Genomic DNA, 21656 nt, shown 5'->3' on the forward strand with positions numbered 1-21656 from the left:
GCAGGCAGTGGCCACGGGCAGCTTGGGCTGGGCAGGGCGAGGAAATGCCATCCCAGTCCTTGGGGCTGCCACCTCCCTCTGCACAGCACCTTGCACCAAAGGGACCAGGGGATCACCCGAGTCACTACAAGGCCATACGGGCTGGCAGGGCATTGCAGGGCGATGCTGCCTCCCTGCAGTGCAATCCCCAGCTGGGATTTTGCAACGATGGGGTCAATGCAGCATCTTTCTCCTTCTGAAACAAGTCGCCTCCTAACCCTTAGCCCTCAAGAGAAATAGTTGTGGGAAACCATGGAAATGGGCAGCTGGCGCATGACAGTGTGTGCCCGTGGTCCTGCCCCTGATTTATGTTCCACATCTGGGACAAGACACAGAAGTTCAGGGCTGTTGGGGTTGATTTGGGGTTTTGAGGCAGCGGAGCATTGCCGCCGCTTTACTCACCGTCTCCTGTTTGCAGAGCAAGATGGCACGTGGGAACGGGGCTGGGCTCTTGCCAGGGCCAGATGTGATGTCCCCAAAGAGGGAGGCAGAAACTTTGAAAAGACTGAGGGATTTCTCACTTACTTTTCTAATATTCTAATATTTCTAAACGGAGACTCTTGAGCCAAGACCATGGCCCGCAGCAGCCAGGCTCACCAGGTAACCAGATATGAGCCCAGCATTGACTAAGACACAAGGTACGAAAGCTTCGAAGAGTCCTTTTCTGTAAACACACAGCAAGTAATAACTTAACCAATGCTCCACCTGGATTACCACCCGAGCATTTGTATTTGTCAGAATTTGAGTTTTTTCCCTTTTTGAAAGCACTAGCGCTGCATTGCAGTTTCGCTCTGGTTTTAAGCTGGGTCTAAGCACAGCGCCTCTTCCCCTGCGTTTTTAAGGGAAGGGCAATAAGCTTGGCCATGCCAACCTGGGTTCAGGGGGTGTTTCTCTGCTCTGTGGTGGCCACCTGGGGACGTTGTAGTTAATACTAGAGCACAGGTTCACAGGTGCTAATCCCAGTGGCTAATGGACAGAAGGCAAATTCAAACTTTAAGCTGGGGGGTGAAAATCTGATGATTTGGAAGCCGATGGCAGTGTTACCAGGGACCTGAATGATTCCCAACTGTTAGGCTGGCTATGCTGTTTTTACACTGGTGGGTTTGGCAGCTCCCAGGTGAGTTGAGCTTTGTGTCCCAGAGCCGAGGAGTTCACGGACATGTGGGGCTCCCGGTCAGTCCCAGCACAAACTCGATGAGTGGGGGACCTGTGGGCAGCACCTTCTCCATCAGTTCTCATTAGATCTGCAAGAGCAAATTTGCTGACACTGCCAGTCTGGCTGCTCTTAGCAGGGAGGTGGCTGAGGCTGGTTTGCAGGAGAAATACAGCAAAAAGCCTCAACAGATCTGCAATAACAAAACTCCAGCCCCCAAAAGGGGCTCAGCCACCCCCCAGCCCTTGCCTGCCTGGGTGTCAGAGCTGCACCCTCAGCCTGTCTGTCTGTCTGTCTGCCCTGCGAGGGTGCACAGCGGGTGCGGGAGGCAGCTGTGCACACCAGGCTGCTTCTCTTGTCTCTGATCCCCCTCTGGGGGATTGTCGGTTATTACAAGTCTCTGTAGTATTTTCCTTCTCTCTGTGCAAATGGACTGTGCTGCGGGTTTAATATGCCGGATTGTCAGGGAGGTGGAAATGGCATTTGGGTAAAAAAACAGCCCAGAAACACACACACGGAGGCAGTGGGAAGCCTGGCGTGGAGGTGTTCCCGCGCTCCTCATCCCTGCCAAGACGCTACCAGGAGCGATGCAATCGCAGAACAACAATAATATATTCCTTTCACAAGTGCCTTAACTCTGGATCCCTTTACAAGTGAGTCCTGCCATGAGAAGGGAGCGCAAATTCTCGTCATTAAAAAAGTCCCCATGGGACAGACCATGATCTCTGGGTGGCAGATAGATGCTGGCAGGTGGGGGTGCCTCACACTCCCCTCTCACCCCAACTCTCCGTGCAGCCCAAGAATCAGAGGCAAGAGAGGGTCTGTCCTTCAAAACACAACCGCCTGCAAAATAAGGGAGTGCAAGGGGAAGCCAAGGCAGAGCTCAGCGCAGCCAGCGGTTGTGATAACTTTAACTCGACACTTTGGATTCTGAATTTCCTCTGAGCTGTTTACAAGGGCTGAAAAAAAAAAACTTCCAGCCCTACCTCCCCCCACCAGCACCGTCCTGATGTTGCCCAGAACATCTCCCTCATCCCTCCCTTTTGGGGAGAAAAAAAAAGGAAGGAGGGAGGAGTGGGAGAGAGGAGGAGAGAGGGAGAAAGTGAGCTCACGTTCACACATTGGTAAAGAGGCTGGTCTTGCAATGCCTTTGAATATTTTACTTTTAGGCAGTTCCCCATCAGTCAGCCACACACATCCGAGCCGAGCTGAAGCTAACTACAGCCATGGACAGCACTAGGAGATCTGAAATCTAATCGCATGCATCATACCTCCAGGATATTTTTTTAAATTACATATATAAACACGCTGACAGGCAGCCGCGCTCGCACACACACATATACATCCACACGTCGGCAGAGCCGCCAGCACCCGCACGGCCGCTGAGCAAACACCTTGTCTCTTCTCGCAGGATATACCCGCTCACACACATCTCTCTTTATCTCCTCCTGGCTTCCCGGAGGATCGTGCCGGCTGTTTTTCATGGAGAAAGTCCAGGGAGAAATGGAGATTGAGAGATGGGAAAGAAGTGAAGAGATTTCAGACGCAGAAAAAAAGGTTATTCAAGAGACATGGAGCAGAGTATATGCAAACTGCGAGGACATTGGGGTCTCCATACTCATCAGGTATTTAAAAAAACAAACAAAAAAAGGAAGCAGCAAAGCCAACTAAATCTCTTTATAGCTGAGAAAGAGGCAGAACAATATATATAACTGAACTGGAATGAATGACAGTGAGTGGGGAGCTGGCTGGGTGTATTCGCTGGCTGGGAGCAGGGAGGGTTTCACAGCACTCCTCTGATTTCCACACCTTTGAGCCGGGTGGCGGCAGCGGGGGGAGCGGGGGGAGCCTTGCCGGGGACTTTTGGAAGCTGCTTCCCTCACAAAGGTCACCTTAGCTTACGGACAGAGCTGGGGGGCGGCGGAGGACGGGAGAGAGCGGTGCCGGGCTTGCTGCCCTGGGAGTGGGGTGCGGAGCATCGCCTGGTGACGTGGGGCTGTGTGACAGCTCACAAGCCCCGTGTCTGCATCTGAAACCAAAACAGGGGAGATGTTCCTGAAATGGGGAACAGAGGCAGGTGGGTTCTCTTGCATTGTCTGGGGGTGCAACCCTTGTCCAGGTACCCCGGGAAAGTGCCAAGCAGGAATCCCACAGGGTCCTGCAGACACCGGGAGTTTGGGTTATCAGTGGGGTGCAGCAGCAGCAGGCTGTTTCCCTTATTTAAGAGGGGAGAGGAGGATGGACAGGGCAAGGAGAGGGGCAGGCAAGATGCCTGCACTGACCTGTTGGCAGAAGGCAAAGATGTTCTCCAGAGAGACAAAGCTCCCACCACCCATCCCGGGGAGCAGCAACTCAGGGCGCCCTGACCAGGCTCCCACCTTGCCCGAGCCCCAGGCACCTCAGAGAGGAGACAGGAGACTGGGTTGTGCCCTTCACGTTTTGTTCCTGCAGCAGGGGACTGTGGGTGCTCAGAAAACCCCTGGGATAGATGCGCTGTTTATTAATAATCATCCAAAAGTTTTCCAAGAGGCTGAGAGCTAACGCCCCAAGCCCACGGGATCTGCAGAGAGCAGAGGCTCCCTGGACGTGCCGGTGAGCAGAGATGATTTCCCTCCAGGCTCACTGCCAGCACTGCAATGGGATTTTCCTATCAAGACCCCTCTGCAGAGAATCCAAAATGACATTTGAGTCCCCTCTCTGCCTCCTCCTCAAAACATTTCCTTCTCCCAGAGCCAGTTGATGGCTGAGCCTGTTCCCCCACAGCCCCCTGCTCCGTGCGGCTGATCAGGGCGATCTAGAGGTGCATCAGCCCCGGCAGCTGGGGACACCAAACTCACCTGCACTGGGTTTGGGGAATGTAAAATTGCCCCTTTCCCATGAAAGGCACAGGGCTTGGCCAGCAGCCGTGCATGGCCAGCTCCGTGCCTGGCACCATGGCCATGCCATGGCCCCGTCCACAAGTGCAGCCGGTTGACCTCCTGCTTGCGAGCACAGGGAGGGTGGCCGGGTGCCCACGGCTGGCGCTGAGAGACTCATGGCAATGCCATGGGGGATTCACCCAGGGCAGCTCACTGCTTTTGGTGTCCCTGTGTGCAGTCATGGGGCTCAGAGCAGGGCTGGGGACTAGGGGCAGTGAGGACCATGTGGTTGAGCTCTGGTCCCGACTCAAACTTCCCCAGTAGAAGTTTCTGGTTCGTTTTTTCACCCAGGGAGAGCTGTGGCACCGTGGTGAGGGGTTTCCCCCCACTGTGCCAACAGGGCAGGACTGAGCTGGCTCCTAGGGTAAACCCTGGCTCCTTGGGACCCTTTACATGCTCGGCCATGGCGTGTGCCCTGGCACATCCCAGCTAAACCCACCACACACTCCTTCAGTCAGAGCTTCCCTGGGATGCTTAAAGTGAGGTCTGGACTTTCAGTGCGTGTCCCCGGGGATGACAGTGTAACTTAGGAGAGCTGCCATTCCCTCCAGCAGCACCGGTTGGAGCAGCACACTTGCCTGCATCCCTGTGCCACTGCTCTGGTGGCCGAGCTGCCCCCCCCGGCGCTGAACCCCATCCCCAAAGAGGGCTTCATGCTGCTGCCCTGAGCCCTGCTCCCCCTATGAGCTCCGACGAGCTCAACCCAGGCTCCCCGGGGAAGAGTGTGCCTGGTGAAAGCAGGGCAGCCTTGGCTGGGGTTGGGAGCTCCGGCGGCCGCCGCTCTCCCGGCTGCGTTTCCCAGCTGGCATCAGCCACCGGGAGAAGTGGGTCATGCGTGGAGGCCGCCGGGAGCCCGGGCGGCGCGGGCGGCAGCTGCTTCCCAAGACATGATTCAGCAGCTCCAGAGGTCGGGGCTGGGGGCGACCGTCGGTGCGGTGTGAGCTGACCTGCCCGGCTCACTTTGGGGGCCAGAGGCTGAGAGCTGCCCCCAGCCAGCTGCCGAGCTTTATCGGTACGGGGCTGGTGTTGCTCATTGCCTTGCTAGGGAAACTGAGGCAGAAAGCGATGTGCATAAGGGTGGCCGGGGAGAGGGAAGGGGGATGCACGGCCGTGGGCCCCCCTTTGGTGCCACCCTGCTGTGCAGACCAGTAAAAGCAGGCAGATCTGTTCACAGGTGCATTTCTGTTGGGGTTGCGACAGTTGCCTGTGTCTGGTGGCGGAGGGTCTCTCTATGCTTTCCTGCTCCATCCCCTCTCCATCCCTTCAGAGCTGCTGAGGGCAGGGAATGACTTTTTCCCCTGTGGAAAGGGTTTGCAGCACCTCTGGACGTACAGGGTCAAAATGAATCTGGAGCCTGATCCTGTGCCCCGAGGGCGGAGGCAAGGAAGCAGCAATGCCCACAAAAAAGGCAGCGATGGGGAGGGCTGCAGCACCGGTATCCCGAAGGAACCCAGTCTGGCTCCCTATGTCCCCCTCCTTCAGCCCCTGCCCAGCAACCTCCTCCTCCATCCCAGCCTTTCCATGCTTTGCAGATGGGGAAACTGAGGCACAGAGCTGGGCATCAGGTTCTCAGCCCTCGTAGCTGCTGCTGGTGCTCAAAGCCATATCAAACCCCTGCGGTCCTGCCAGCAGCTCAGAGGGTCCCTCATCTCGCAGGGCCTCTAGGCTCCCAGGGGACACAAACACGAATAATGGGGACTTCTGGTTGAGCAGCCACCAGATCATGGGAATCTGTGTTCTGTGGTTAAAACTATGTCGTTAATTGACGGTTTCCTCGGTGGGGGACCCTCGCACCGGAGGAAGCACAGTCTCCTCGCCATGCTCATCTTCCTCCTCCAGAGCTCAGGGGCTGCTGCAGGCTCCATCTCGCAGCCGCCGCCTTAACCCTTTGGAGCTGGAGCTGGAGCCTTGACCGGCATGTTTGGGGCTCTGGTATCAGCTGGGTCACTCCCAAGCAGGCACGCTGGCCAGCACAGCTGGGAGCCCTGGGCTGCAGCTCACCCATAGCCTCCCCATGTCCCCAGACTCCTTGCTGTGCCTCGGTTTCCCCATCTGTAATTTAGTAATCAGCCCTTTTTGAAAAGCACTCGTCCCTAAAGAGATCACAGCCGGGCTGGCCAGGCATGCGGGGGGAGCAGGGCAGGTTCAGCAGCTCCAGCACCTGCATTAGCCCTCGCCGGGAGAGCAGGAGCCCTTCGAGCACGCGGCCGTCGCTCCCCAAGCATCCCCCTTTCCCTAATGCCCTCGCGATGGTTTATTGCTAACGCCCCATGCTCTGAGACTGCGCTGGGGGATGCAAGCATCCGGGTGGCTCAGCCCTGCCGCTGCCCACTCTCGGCGGCACAAGGGGCTGAGGGCACCCAGGCGAGCAGGGGTGAGCAGCAGCGGGGGCTCGGGACCCTCCCTCCTTTGCAGACACCGATTAAGCCCGGGATGCCAGAGCTAAAACCACAGCCTGTCCTGACCGTCACACACATTCGCTCCCACACCCACACACACGTATCGCAGTCACAGATGTGGGACTGCAAAACTTTATGGATCCCGTCAGGGGATAAAACCCAGGGAGAGTTTCTATTAGCTTCCAGGCAAAGCCACACCAAATGTTAATGCCGTGCCAAGGGCAGACAATGCAACCTAGCACAGGCACTGCAGGCTGTGCTGCGTCCGTGGGGTTTCTCCATCACTCTTTCCTCCACTCCAGATCCATCAGCTTTCCAGATTTCCAAAACTGTTACCTTCTCCATCACTCCTGATGTTCTCTTTCCCCCAGGAGGTATAGGAGGGGAAGCAAAAAGATTGCCAGTGCAGAATCAGGCCCCCGGATTTTGACAGCTGCTTAGTCTGAGCTGACACACCTGGATTCAGAGAGTTTGCAAAGAGCTTTGAAATACAAAAGCACTCCTTGGATGCCAGACATTACTGTAAGTCTTAGGTTAAAATAGCAAAGAGCCTGAATAATGAGTCTGGCAACACACAAAACCCCTTTTTTTTTTTTCAGCTGAATCTAAAAAAATGCATTGAATCCACCCAAAAAATGGCATTTAAATAAATTATTTTGGAGCTACCCCTAAAGCCAACATGTGTTTTGTGGAGGTGTCTGTAGGGAAGGGGTCTGTTCCTGGCTGCTCAAGGGCAAATTTCAGAGCAAAGCAGCTCAGAGAGATCCCTGTGCTGCAATATCTTGCTTTGAAAAAGGCCCAGTGAAAAGACTGAGCTTCTGGGCGGTGTTGTCCCTGTCCCACGGCTTGTCACATGCTTGCGAGTCATTGTGGTCAAGCTGGAGAGATGTTTTCCTGGAGACAAGGAGAGCCTGAGAGCAGCAGGACTCTGCTCTGCTGACAAGGACACGCAGGCGCAGTGAAGGGGGAGAGTGTGGGTTTAATCATCTCTGTCCAGAAACAGCCCCTTTTCATATGGCTGCTGTTTTCTCTCTGATCACAGCACCTGCAACCAGCCCTTTCGGCTGCTTCATGGCCAAGGCAGCTGCATGGGGATCCCTGCGGCACATCCCGCACCAGCCGTGGCCTGGGGGCTGCCAGCAGCTCTCAGGGTGACCCGAGAAAAACCTTTCCTACATCCCCTGTCCCAGGGAGACCCTTGAATTGCTTCTGAGCGGGCCTAGAAAGATCCCACTTGACACCCCAAGAGCTGCAAGGACATCCCTGGCCAAGGGAAGCAAAGGCACGGTGGGTTGAACAGTTTCCCTGGATGATTTCCCTGGCTATGGCTGAGGACATGCTGGATGTGTTGGTACCAGCCCTGCAAATCCCTCCCCCAGATTTTTAGCAGCCGGCTCCATTAATGAGGCTGCTGCAGCGGAGCAGGACTGTGCCTCCGAACGCGGCTGGGTGAGCGCCCGTCTGCGGAGTTTCAGCGCTCATTAAAGGCAGGGAAATGTCAGGACAGCCCTCGCCGGGCTGGCAGGCGCTGAGCGCGGCCGGGGAACAGGGAGTGCTGGCTGGCTGGCAATCCTGCTGGAGCACAGCGCTGGGGGCGAGCGGCCGGCGGAGCCACTGGTAACGCCAAGCCAGGGCTGCTGAAAATCAGCACAGGAGCATTGGAGGGGAGAGGTGGTGGCAGACACCAACAAAAATTGGGTTCCAGATTTTTATTGCATGGATGGCAGGTCCTGGTGCAGGGACCTAGTCCTTGTAAATTGGGGTTATCTCTTCTCCACCCGACCGGGGGTTGTCTTCCACCCCCAAACCCCTCTGCTGTCCCTGGGGGTTGGGGACACACCGTTGGGCTCCACCAAGCTCCATCCTCATGGTGCATCTGCCTTGGAGGAAACAGTCACATTTTACCATTGTTTCCTAACACCCATGGACCCCGTGGGGCTGCGCTGACCCTGCTTGGCAGAGCTGTAGGAAGGGTGCCTGGGTGGGGGGAGATGCTGGTGGGGGGGTGGAAGGGGCTGATGCAGCCATCCCTGTCCCTGGGAGCTGCTTGCATCCAGCAGGCAGGGATGCAGGTGGAGAGAGTGGCTTGGCAGTGGAGAGGGGCAGGGACATGCTTGTGGAGGACGGGAATGATGCTGTGGATGAAGGCACTGAGCATAGGGGATTGCAAGGGCCGTAGGAAACCGGAGCCATGTGGAAAAGCCACTTTGGTACTGTCAATTCATTTATCTGATGAAAGCTGTCCTTACCCCTAGCCTAAAGGTTCCTCTCCACAGCCAAGAGGCTTTGGGCTGAATCCACATACAGGGTAGGGGAAGACAACAGCAATGAGGACTTGGAGGTGTGAGTTGTGCACACACAAGTGAGCAGGACATGCTCCTGGGAGTTGCTAGATCAAGTCCAAATGTACCTGGCTGGGTCCTCTCCCAGCCTCACTGGGGTGTCCTGGTCCCTCTGCCCTCGGGCTCTGCACTGCCTGGGGTGTTACAGCCCCGAGCACAGCTTGTGTTGTGCTGGAATCTGCTCCTGAGGCTTTTCAGTGGGATGTGGGTTTCACCTGGAGGAAGGCCAGCTTCACCTCTTCTCCCTCAGCTGTAGAAGTTGAATTTAGCATCAGTGCGGGGACTGGGGGCTTGGCCCTTTGCCCTCCAGCCCTCCTGCACCAGAGCTGGAGGTGCTGCCCACCACCACCTCCACCAGTCCGTGAGCCCTCAGAGAGAGAACACGGGCAGAGCTGTGCTGTGGGGGCAAGCAGGCACAATCCTCTGCTTACTCCAATTAGATCTGTCTTTTTCTGTCTTGCTGGGTGGTGGCATTGACATGGCTGAGACCTTTTTCACCTTGGGCTGGGAGCTGTAAACACAGGCAGCACTCAGCAGCCCTGCCCCAGCCCAAAAATAGGACAATAGACTACAGGTGGCTGGGGGGAACAGGGGGAACGTGCAGGCGAAGCAGTGAGACAGCCCTCGGCATAATAAATAGCAGCACCACACACCACCTGCCTACCCATTATCAGCTGCTTTGTAGGCACCCGAGCAGAAAGGAGTTGGAAGGAGAGGTTTGAAAAGGGACACGGAGAGACTCCAGGCTGCATTAGAGAGAGTTTCTCCCACGTAGAGGGACGAGGCGAGAGAAAACATGAATGCATTGGTAGGAAAATCTAGCAAAAGTCTACAAGTGCTGGCTGAGGGTTCAGCTGAAGCCTCCCAGCAGCTTCAAGGGCTCACTAGCATTTTTGCCCTGAAGTTTGCGAACAGGGTAAGTGAGGTATCAAGGGTTTAAGTGCTCAGGAGGATCAAACAAGCAGCTTCCTTCCTCCTTCCAGCTGGGAAAGGAAAGGGATGGCTGGACTTGGGGAATTCTCTGTGTGGGGTTTGCTCTGCAGGGTCTGGGGGGAGGGAAGGAGACTGGGGAGAGGGGAGGAGAAGTGGCATCTCCTCCTGAAGAGAAAACCCAGGAAACAGGTTCCCAGTGACTGCAGTGGTTTTGCACCTTAATTATTTCCTTTGGCTCTGCTACTGGGAACGGTTGTGTCCTTAAAGCTGTTAAAAGGGCAAAAGAGAGAGGAAAAGCAATCCTGACATCCTGTCCGTTGGTTCCAGATGTAGCTCACGGAGTACAAATTAGCGGGTGCAGAATGGAATCGCTTAAAAAGAAATTTAATGAGATCGGTATGCAGGCATCTGGTTTCTATCAATCATCATTTTGTGTGATATGCAATGGTAAGTATCATCTTTTTAATGACTCCGATGAAGAAAGAGCCCAAAACACACGCACACATAATGAGCCAACAAAATTCCAGAGCCTGAGAGGTTTGAACTCTCAAAAAATGTTCTGTAGATGGAAAAACCCCAACTGACACCTCTTCTAAGTCGCTATTGTTTGACTTATTTTATTTCTTCCTTTTTTTTTTTTTTTTTCCCCTCCTTTCTCCTGGTTATATTTAACCTTTGTGTTAAATTAATCTTCTCTGTTTATTAACTACCCCTGAGCGAGCCTCCTTCCCTCTTCTTCTCAGTTCGACAACTCAAATATTTGCTCCAGGCCAGAAGTTCTTGCCGCAGGCGCCTGCCTTTCTCCAGCCCTGCAGAGAAGCACTGGCCAAGGAGAGAGGGCTGCAGGTCTCTGGCCAGCCACGGGTTTGTTTTTGGACTTGAAGCAAAGATAGTTTGCGCTCCCCAGTTTCAGTTCCCCATTGATAAAGGAGAGCAGACAGCACATGGGGTCAGGCACGAGCCAGGGGTTTGCCGGTTTTACAACTCTTGAGCATCACTGCCGTCCCTTTTGCAGGTCCCTTAGGAAAGGTGCTGGGCTCAGCTCCACGGGGGCATCACCTGGAGGGTCTGCAAAGTGGAGAAAGGTTGGAAATCAAATCTCTGAGTTCTTCACTGGCCTGGTCTCACCCAAGTTGGGAACTTTTGGGGGTTTAATTAGTCTTTGCTTGTGGTGTAGCTGGTCAAAGGCAGCAGGGAGGTAGAGGTGATGCTGTGGGAGAGGCACAAAGCCCCTGCTCCTGAGGGGCATCGGTCCCAGCAGCTCCTTTCAGTCCTTCTCTTGGGGGATGCTGCAATCCCTGGTGATGTGGAGTTGGTCCCCCATTGCTGTACCCCTTCTGCTGAAAGAGCCTGACTCAGACCAGAATTTTTTCTCAGCTCATTCCCTGGGTCTTCACACCACCATGTTGAAGATCAAATGGGGCTTTTCGGGGAACTCTCAGGGAACGATGGTTTGGGATTCAGAGGCTTGGGCAGACATTGACCAGCTGGCAGCCTCCATCCCCTGCATTGGGGTAGTCTGTGGGCAGCAGGTCCCACTTCCAGCAGCACCCTCTGCTCCCAGCACCTGGGGGGATGCCTTCCAGAGCCAGATGGTGAGGGGGAAAAGACCTGTGGGCAGGGATGGCAAAACCCTTAGCTCTGACTGGTGTCTGCTGTCGGTAGCTGGAGGGCATTGATCTTGAGGGCTGCCTTGCACAGAGGTAGGGAGGGACAGGGCTGGGGGGCCAGGGGGAGAAGGATGATGGGGCTGGATGGAAAAAATGGTCCCATTAAAACAGAGAGGAACATTTGTCTTTCTGTTGGGAAATGCTCAGGGCAGAAATCTTGAATCCTGGGAAGGGTGCTATCAGCATGGCCCCAGCCAGCTCTGTCCCCCGGCCAGGGGACCGTTATCCATCCCCAACCACCTCTCTGACAGCTCTGAGCTGAAGGGTATGGACTGAATATCTCTGTGGCAACAGGAACTGGAGACAGTCAGGCCTGGGAATGATTCCTCCCGACAGGGACCAGATGTGTCAGGAGGAGCTTTGCTGGGGAGGAGGCTGCAACAATAACAAGAGGAGTTTTGTCACAGGTCCCCTCTGGGTTTTAAAAGCAACACCTTGTCCCCCCCTTCCACCTTCCTTCCTCCCCCACCCTTTCTGCCACACACTCTTCACACCTCCAAAACCTATTTTGGGCCGTCTGATGAATCCCAGATGCCTCGGGGAAGCAACAGAAGCGGTGGTGCACTCCAGGCACTGCTTCATGCCGCTTCCTTGGCAATGCCCCCAAGCTTTCACAAGCCAAGGGAGCGGGGGAAGGAAGGGAGAGGGGAAAAGGAGAATAACTAAGTGGTAAATGAGCCTGGTCCTCAATATTGTGAATATTCGTGGAGTGGTGAGGAGGGAAGAGGATCCCACCTGGTCGTGGAGGGAGGTAGTGATGGTTGGGAAAAAGGGTGGGATGGGTTCACATGGTTTGAGATGGTGCTTGGGGAGGGGGTTACGGCAGCCTGGGAGTGGGGAGGAGGCAGTCTGTCTGGAGCCAGGGACAATAGGGGACAGCCCTGGGAGCCACCTGCTACCTCCTGAATGTCCTTTACTGGTCCAGGCAAAGAGGGGCCAGGAGAACACAGGGAGAACCTCATCGAAGGGAGGGAGCTGGGTGAAAGGGGAGAGCAAACGCTGAAGTGGTTCTGTCCTGTGCAAATCAGGTGGAAAGGAATGATTCATGCAACTCCAGTGTTGAACCCGGCTGTCGAGAGCCACCAGCTGCAATGCTGGCGTTGGTGGTCCCACCCCTGCACCCTGTCACCTTAAGTCCTTCAAATCCAACCTCCCCCACCTCCCCCAGCCTTCCAACTCCCTGGGGAGCTCAGCACATCAGCTGCAACCACAACTTCATTTGCCTCTGCTGCATTTCACTGGGGTTGATTTAATCTCTCAGAAAAGAGGGGCCTCAGCACCTCAGAGGGGCTGGCTGGGTGTTTGGGGTGTCCTTGTGCTGGGGGAAACGGCTCCCGGCACAGATGAGCAGTGATGTGAGCTCAGGGATGAGATCTTGCTGGAGGCTGGTGGGCTGATCTGTGAAAGATGGGGGTATCCTGAGCAGGGAGAGACTATTTTGGGTGGCAATGCAGGAATAAAGCTCATGGTGCCCGGAAGCTGCTGTGGGACTGGGGAAGAGGGGCAGGGAGAGGCTGACTGGGATAAAAAGAGGTTTTCATGCTCATCTCCCACTCTCTGAGGCAGGACATGAGATTATGAAGTATGTGAGTATGTACACAGCATCTGGCATGCCTGGGTGCAGTTTCTGGGTATTAAGAACTTAGTCTTGCCTTTGCTTTGTAGATGATTATCCAGCTGCAGCATTCCCTTGTAGCAGCCAGGGAAGGCTGGGGAGAAAGGCATTAACCTGCTGATTCTGAGGCAGCTGAGTGCCACAGTTCCTGGGGAATTCAATGAGAAAACCAGTCATGGCTGTGTTAGATGCATGGGGGTGGTTTCCAGCATCTCCACCACTCCATGCTTTGCTTTAACCTCTCAGCCTGCACTTGCCCTGCTGATGGTATTTCATGTCTATTATTTCTTGAAGGTTTTTTGTCAACTTTCCCTCGGCCAAGCAGTACTTCAGCCAGTTCAAGCACATGGAGGACCCATTGGAGATGGAGAGGAGCTTGCAACTGCGTAAGCACGCTCGGCGGGTCATGGGTGCCATTAACACTGTGGTGGAGAACCTCAATGACTCCGAAAAGGTTTCCTCTGTTCTGGCCCTGGTGGGCAAGGCCCATGCCCTCAAGCACAAAGTGGAGCCTGTCTACTTTAAGGTAAAGGATAGGAGCAAAGAAAAATCTCTGGGATGCTTTAGAAATTAGGCAGTGGGCAGGAGAGAGGAAGCTGTGGTAAGCAGGTGCTGCCCATCCTCTCCCAGATGAGGTTGGCTAGTCATTGGGGTCACCCCCCTTGTGGCCACAGTGTCCCCCTGCAATGCTGTCCCACACAGACTACCACTCCCAAACACAGCTGATGTGGGAGCAGCAAGTACCTTACCCAGGGAAACCAGCCTGCCTGAGTCCTGCCTGCAGCCCCTCCAGTATGGCTGTGGCTATATGTCCTTTCTTCTAGAAATCAAGCGTGATAGAAGGGACTAAATAATTTGAAGTGCCTAAATTAGGGAGATGCTTGTACCTGCAAGCAGCATGGCACTGTGCCCGGGTCTTGGCATCCCCCTGCCTGGGCAGGCTCGTTACCTGCCCTGTCTCATCCCTGGGGTGTCACAGACCTCCTGAACATCTGGGTCATCATTCCCAGAATGCAGCAATAGGATTACATTGTTTTTGTAGGAAAAAGCTATATTCACTGTAAGCTGCTCCTTGGAGAGTTAGTAACCCTTGGCTGTCTGCCTCCTTCCAGAAACTCACTGGTGTCATGCTGGAAGTCATTGCTGAGGAATATGCCAATGATTTCACCCCGGAGGCACACGGTGCCTGGACCAAGATGAGGACCCTCATCTACACCCACGTGACGGCGGCGTACAAGGAGGTGGGCTGGGCGCAGTACCCCACCGCCACCCTGTGAGCGGCCAGCAGGGCCAGGCGAGGGGCAGGGAGGGCTTCGCTCACCCCAGGACTTCACTCTGGTCTCTTCTCAAGATCTTCGCTCAGTCTGGGGAGCCCGGTAGGGCCAGCTCTGTTAGCTGCCAAGTCACAATTTGATCTCAATGGGGTTTAAAAACAAACTAAATAAGCCAAAATAATAGAACCACAAAGGGTGTGGGTGGGTCGGGGTGAAGCAGTTGTAGGGGACGCTGGAAGGGGATGCAGAGCGCGAGGGGAGAGAGTTGGTTGTTGGCTCCATCTTACTGTTCTGGCCTGTCCATCACCACCTCCCAAGCCCTGCACCTCGGTTGTGCCATCTCAAAGTCCCTTGCACAAACTCTCCTGAGAAGCAGTGACGTGCAGCCCCATCCGCTGATGACCAACACCACCCTTGTTTCCCATGCAAAGCCCCTGGGTAAACCTGGCTCCTTGCTTTTGGGGGTGCGACGCTTATATGGACCGCCAGCTGCCTGGCTGGCACTGAAAACACTTTGCTTGGCACTTTCTCTACTCCCCTGGCAGGGTGGCAGGGCTGACGGCTGCAGCCGGAGCCGCTCTCACCTGCCCCTCACCCTGCACCGTGGGCTGGCAGCAGCCCTCGCCTCCCCCCATCACCCCCAGTCCCTGTCCTTGGCTGGCTGTTGGAAACCCTCCTGGGGGGCTGGCGGGGTGGGAGAGACGTGCTCCCTCAGAGTGAGAATGGGGAAGGAGGGGGATGCCTTTGGGCTGCCTCCCCTCGTGGCTCAGAGCACAGTGTGTAGGTGGGATCCCTGTGCTGGATGAGGGGTGCTGGTGAGCCCACCTGCCTCCCCTCAGCTCCCGTGGGCAGCAGGGATGTGCTGAGGATGGGCTGGGGTGGCACACGTCGTGCCATTGCCCTGGGAGCTGGCGTGCGTCTGTCTGTCTGGCAGCCAGCGGCAGGGTGGTGCAGGGATGTGGGCCCAGGGCAGATCTTGCCCCGCTCGGTGAGAAGAGGGGTTCAGGCTGTGATCAGGAGGTGGAAAGATGAAGTGGACGTAGCAGAGGGTGTGAAGAAATGTCCCTGCTCTGTTAAAATTAATAAATAACTTGTTATATAGAGCATATTCCTGCCCTCTTGGTGAAACTGGGTTCCTTCAAATAAAGTGCCTGGTAGCAATCAACCCATGCAGGAACTGTGTCCCTCCTCAGGGGCTGGCAGTGCTCCCACCCGTGCCTGGCAAAGGGCCCCCCACACCCCCTCAAAACGAGAGAGGGCTGCAGGGCTTGCAGCACTCATCCTGCCTCCGACACCAACTCCTCCTGAAGCTGTGGGCAAGTCTGCTTGGCTTCTGCCTTGATTTCCCCTTTGGTTACAAAAAAGGGAGGAGGAGCAGCCCCATTGCCTCCTGCACACATGTGCTTGGATTTATAGAATGCTCTGGGGAGTGACTGGCAAAGGATTAGGGATGAAGCATCAGGTGTTCTAGGAGGCTTTGCCACCCTTGTCACCCAGTAGTTCCCAAAATGTATCTGTTATTTTTAGAGCACTATCATTAAGGGCAATGTTACCTGTTGAAGTGGGATGGGGAGTTCCCCTCTGAGGTTTCCTCTGGCCTCACTTCCCTACCGCTCTGGAGAGCTGGCAGCTTTCCAGGAGAGACCAGCTCCTCTCCTGGGTGTTGGCTTGGGATCCCCACAGCCACCCTGGGGACATGTCCCCCCACCCTGCCCTGGGGACACTGCTGGAGGGGGCAGCAGTAACTCTCCCCGGGGCTGACCTCCCTCCTCTGGAGCAGCCAGCCAGAAACTCCTGCTATGCTCACCCACAGCCAGTTCATCTGTGCTTTTAATAATCTCCAGGGAATAGGTTGTTTTGCCTGTTTCTGGTGTTTTGCTTCTGTGCCAAGGGGATCCTCTGCCCCCCAGCCCTGGCAATGCCAAGGAGGTGGCCAGCACTGTGTGCCCACTCCCAGAAAACCTCTTGGTGGGGTTTTCCCCTTTCCTCCACCGGCTGTAACGGCAGGTTTCTGCTTGGGATTTGTGGGACCCCATAGAGAGGGGCAAACGCCCAGCCCTGCCCCTTCCATCGCTCGTGCCAAGGTTGTGGCACAGCCCCCAGCTGGGCAGTGACCCCAGGGACTGCAGCTCAGAGCAGCAGGGGAGGTGTTCTTGGGGGAAAATGTCTTCTCCTCTTCCTCTAGGCTCGCTTAGATGCAGCCGGGAGTTTGTGCCATCACCCTGTGCCCTGACTCTGGGCAAAGGGAATTTGAGGAGGGCTTGAAACCTCTTGGCTGCATTCCCCAACAATCTCTCGCCTTCCTGCAGAGCCCTAGGACCAGGGTTATTCCAAAAATATCCCCACAACTCCAATAATGTCACTACAGCCGTTGGCTCTGGCCTTGCAGTTCTTTCCTCCCTATGTCCCATGGTAAAACAGGTGGAGCCAGGAGCGATGGCACGTCCTGGGCAGACACAGAGGGTTGGGTGGAAATAACCACTTGGGGCATGGCTGTCCTTGGCGTGGCAGCGTGCAAGGTCGAGGGGTTTATAAAGAAAGGGACAGGCACAGGGTGACGATGCTGCTTTGCTGATGGGGTGGGCTGTCGTTCAGAGTCAGCACCCCTGAAATTCAGTCTGCCAGCCCACACCCATGAAGGTGCCAGCAGCTGATGCCTCTGGCTCACATCCAAATGTCAAAGCAGCTGCTTGTCCCTTGCACGGTTGCCAGAAGCACCCTTCAAATGGCAGCTGCCAGCCACAGTCAGGATTAGGCCTGTGTAGATGGGAAAAGACCTGTTCAGTCCTTGACTTTGCTCCAGTGCAAGGCTGGCGAGCCATCGCTTGGAGCAAAGACTCTTAGATATTTTTCTAGGTGCATCACGGGACTCTCAGCACAACTTCACTGATTTCTGCCAAAACCTCGGGGCCAGCAATGCATTCTTTTAAAGAGTTCATGTACTCCCCCTGCTCTGCGGATGCTGAGCCAGGGATGTTTCCGTACAGGGATGCTTCATCTTCAGACAAAGTTCACACATTAACCTTTGAGGTTAATATTCTCCAGGTGGGAAATTTATTTTTGCAGTGCAAACCCTTCCTCTCCCTTCCCACAACCACAACTGGGCTCAGTCATGGTCAGCAGGAAAAGCAATTTTTGGGGTGGCTAGAAAGTTCTCATGTTCATGCCCAACCCACCCGAGTGCCTTGGCTTTGGGAGAGCAGCAGTGAGGTCCCCCAGCACCTCACCTTTGAATTGGCCTTGGTTTCTTTCTCTTTTTGGGGTTTTTTTTCATCCCTAGAAAAAAACTGACCCATGACCTTGTGCACCCACGCGTGTGTGTGCTTGGCTTGAGTTTATTTTCCAGGCACATTTTTCTAAAGCAAATCCAGATGCGTGCAGCTGCTGTCCCTTGAGGAGGCCCCCCCATCAGCCAAATTGCAGGCCAGTCGAATATATGCAAACAAAAACATGTTTATTTTTACCAGCTCTGTAGGAAGTAAAATGAAGCAGGGAGGGCGGCCGGAGCAGAGCCTGCAAGGGGAAGAGACAGAGATAAAGCAAACACCCCCTCTTCGCCACCCGCAGCAGAGGAGGCATTGCTTAAATCAGGGAAAATTCTCATCTGGGGAGAGATGAAAATGAACAGAAATAGGAAAAAATACCATTCCGGAATGACAGGGCTGATAAATGCTGTGCGGAAAAGCAGAAAGGGAGGCCGGGTCCTGGCTCTGAGCGTGGCTCTCCGGCACACGCGCGTGCACATGCCTGCACAGCTGCTCCCTCTTACCACCAGCACCGTTGCCCCCCCTGAACCCACTGCAGCCAGCTGAGGAACCCCTTATCCCCCCTTCCCTTCAGGCCCTGCTCACTGAGGCTTCACATTTCACCTCCTGGTGCACTTGGGCTGAGATCAGGGCACTGCCCAGCCGCGCTTTGGGCTTGGCTTTGCCCTCCTTGGTGGTAGGAGGTAGGGACCAACTTGTGAAGCTGTCCCCCCGAAGTTCATGGGCAAGAAGCTGGGAGTTCAGGGCATGGCATCAGCACATGCTGGGAACCAGCTGGTATCTCCCCTGCCTTGGGGGGACCCCCATGTCCCCCAAGCCTGTTCACTTTCCCAGGGATGCTGCCAGACTGTTCCTGCTCACTCTGTTCCTCTCCGACACCCGTGCTGTTGTGGCTGCCCCGCGCAGGCCAGCTGAGCTCAGCTCAGAGCTGCCGCCTCTGTAACCGGGGCAGGATGCGGCCCCTGGCTCAGCCTCTGCCTCTGCATTAGCATCAGGACTGGGCTTGGACCCGGGTGGCAAAGTCTGTGCTTCCTGCCAGCAGCAGATGAATGCCAAGTGTGTGTGTGAGGGGGATGTCCCTGGGTCCCCCCCGAGCGCCTCATCCTGGCTTTCCTAGGGGATACCCGCTCGTATTAACCACCTTGTGCCCTCTCCCACCCCAAGTTCAATGCTGCGTTTGATCAGAGGGAGCGCAGCACTGGAGGGAATGGGAAGTGTTGGGTTGGGATGGGACACAGGTCCCGTCCACCTGTCCCCCCACTCCCTATGTCCAACACCCATGGCAGGTATAGCTCCATCCACACCCGGCCAGCCAGAGACACCCCAACGCCACCAGGGCCCATCGGACAAGGAGCCCTTAAGGACCTTGTGCTACCACCCGTGTCTTGTCTTATGGCAAGACAAATTCCCAAGGCAGCCAAGCTGAAGGCTCTCCCGGGAGAATCCTCTTATATCTCTGCCACTTTGCTCCAGTTTGCCCCAGTAAAGGGGATCCCAGCGTCTCCCCACTCTCTGGGGACGTGCCCAGCGACTTCAGTGGGGACCAGATTTCGGCTGGCTGGACTCTGGTGCCAGAGCTCAGCCGTCCCTGCCCCTTGCCGTGGGGAAGCCGCCCTGGTGCACTGACGTCAGGACTGCTCGGGGCCAGCACCAGCGATGCCAGACAGATGGGTGGAAGGGAAACCCATGAGCTAACCTTGGACCAACTTACAGAAAGGGAGGGATAAAACTACCCACCTGGGTCTGACCTGTTTAACAGACTGCAACGCTAATTATTTTCCGTAGCTGAAGTTGTCTCTAATTGTTAGTATGTCTTAACCAGTCCCACCGTGACCCACAGACATGAGCCGGCGTGGTCTGATGTAACTCCGTGTCTTTCCTGTTACTGCTGCAGATACTGTTCATGTACGTGTTTCTCGGCGCTTCCGTGCTGGTTTTATACATGCCGTTTCGTGTATGATGGGTGTAACTTGTTTTTCTTTTTGTAGGTTTTTAGTATGTTTGTAACAAGACAGAATGGTGTTATTAAACTGAAACTTGTATCTTCAGTGGATAAATCAATCAAACCCCTCCGGCTCATCTTGGTTTCTTTCTGGTGGGGCAGATACGAGGTGGGGGATGTCGGGGATGCTGGGGGCTGCTTCCTACTCATTCCGGGGCACCAGTGAGGGAGCTTTGCAGCTGGAAAGCAGCAGCCAAGGGAGGATATGTGCCCTTTGCTGCCCTTCTGCACCAAGGGTGGTAGAGGTGGTGGAGGTATCTTACTAGTGGGCTCAGGTGAGAAGGGGAAGGTCTGCTCCTTCTCCAGGCTCTTTGCTTGGCTTCCAGGTACATTGTGCAAACCTCCAGGGGCTCTCCCTGAATCAGGAGCTGTTCCTTATGCCTTTGCCAGCTCGGCTGGCCTAAAGTGATTGCAGGGAGGATGAGCTGCACAGGACCAGCCAGGGACTTTCCCTAACAGATGCCCTAAGCCTGATGCACAGCCCCCATGACATGTGAACCCCAGCAGACACTGAGACGAAATGTCCTCTCCACTGCAGGAGGTGTGGGGCAGAGCTGGATGTGAAACCTGAAGTGGTGATAGCTGCAAGATGCAGCAACCATGACCACCAAGGACTGTGAGATAGTTCCCAGCCTTTAAAAATAACAAACAGCTCCCTGAGCAGCAGAAGCCAAGTTTTCCATGGCTCTGTCCCACGCGGCTCCTCCTGTGCCTCTCGCTGTGGCTGAATCACGTTGCAGTGGGATGAGTCCCAGCACCGTTGGGTCACGTTGTGGTTTCCCTCCATGGGTCTTTCTTCTTTTGCAAAACAGGCCTCTGATGTATTTGAGACCTTCTGTCAAATCTAGTTGACACTGGCCAACCTTTCCAAAGTTGTGGCAGAGGATGGATGGACGACAGAATCGTGTTATGGTCCCATAATTCCCATTTCTGTGGGATGCAAAGCTTGGAAAAGAAATCTGAGCAATCCTTTTTATTGTGCTACTCTCTATGAATGCCAAGTACATCAGCACGACTCAGAATGGGCTTTCAGGGAAGGGAAACCTCATCCTATCAATGTGGTAGCAACCACCAGTGCCTGGCCACAAGCAATTTTAAGGGGATCAATCCCAGTTTAGGACCCCAATCTGAGGCTGGGGTTTCTGAGAGGGAGGAGGGCAAATATTGCTGCCTTGGAGGATGTCTGGGGTCTTGGGGACCCTGATGCTGGCTTGCCTTCTGTTGGGCTGAGGACAACAGTGGTGTTCTCCAGCTCTTGCATGGGCAGACACTGGAGCTGGTCTGGGTTCCCCAAGCTACAGGGACTGGCGTGGCCATGCAGGAGGAGCCTATCTCTTCCCCTACAGCTCAGCCAAAGCAAGCCCAACTGGCCACGGCCCTGGAGAAGGGAACCAAAGACCAACCCATGTGGGGAGAGAAATAAATGCCTGGTTCAATCTGTCTTCTCTTGCTGCATCTTTTTTGGGAGGGGAAAACCGCTTGGTGCTGCTAATGCAATTAATAAGCTGTCCTCAGAGTCTCTGCCACATCCTGTATATGCTTCCAGGCGGAAGCGAACGGTCAGCAAAGCCCGCACGCTGCTATGCTCCAGATGGGAAACATTGGCTTGGAAACCATGAGCAAAAGGACTGGCCAGCCCAGGAGGCTGCGGTGGGGACCTGAAGCTCTTAGACCTTTGCATGCTGGACTGAGACTAGCCAGAACCAGCGGTGACTGGAGAGTGCTGACACAAGGCTGTTTTTTCCAATGGCTTGTTGAAAAGGAGCTGGGAATTTCATCATTACCTTGCAGGGAGAAAATATGTACACAGCCCTTCACTTTGTACTAATATTTACCCCCAGATCCCATCACTTTGGGGTGGCTGTGATGGTCACGCCGTGACTCAGACCCCGTGGCCACATTAGTCCTCTGCAAGTGCTGCTTGGGGAGGAGATGGGGTGGGAGGATGAGGCTCGTGGTGCACTGGAAAACTGGCCGAGGTGCCTGGGTGATGGGCTCACACCCTCCTGCTTCCCTGTGCCTGGGGCAGGGGGGGGGGGGGGGGG

General features: G+C 55.2%; 1 protein-coding gene across 1 annotated transcript; it reads left to right on the plus strand.

The window, feature by feature from the left end:
* The first annotated feature begins 2291 nt into the window (after positions 1-2291).
* On the plus strand, positions 2292-19679 carry CYGB (cytoglobin). The gene is made up of 3 exons (XM_026861093.1): positions 2292-2817; positions 13364-13595; positions 14182-19679. The coding sequence occupies exons 1-3, from the start codon at positions 2675-2677 to the stop codon at positions 14344-14346; spliced, it is 540 nt and encodes a 179-aa protein (XP_026716894.1). The 5' UTR covers positions 2292-2674; the 3' UTR covers positions 14347-19679.
* Positions 19680-21656: the final 1977 nt, after the last annotated feature.

Source organism: Athene cunicularia (genome assembly GCF_003259725.1).
Source record: "Athene cunicularia isolate RWA chromosome 18 unlocalized genomic scaffold, athCun1 chr18_part1, whole genome shotgun sequence".
Taxonomy (NCBI): Eukaryota; Metazoa; Chordata; class Aves; order Strigiformes; family Strigidae; genus Athene; species Athene cunicularia.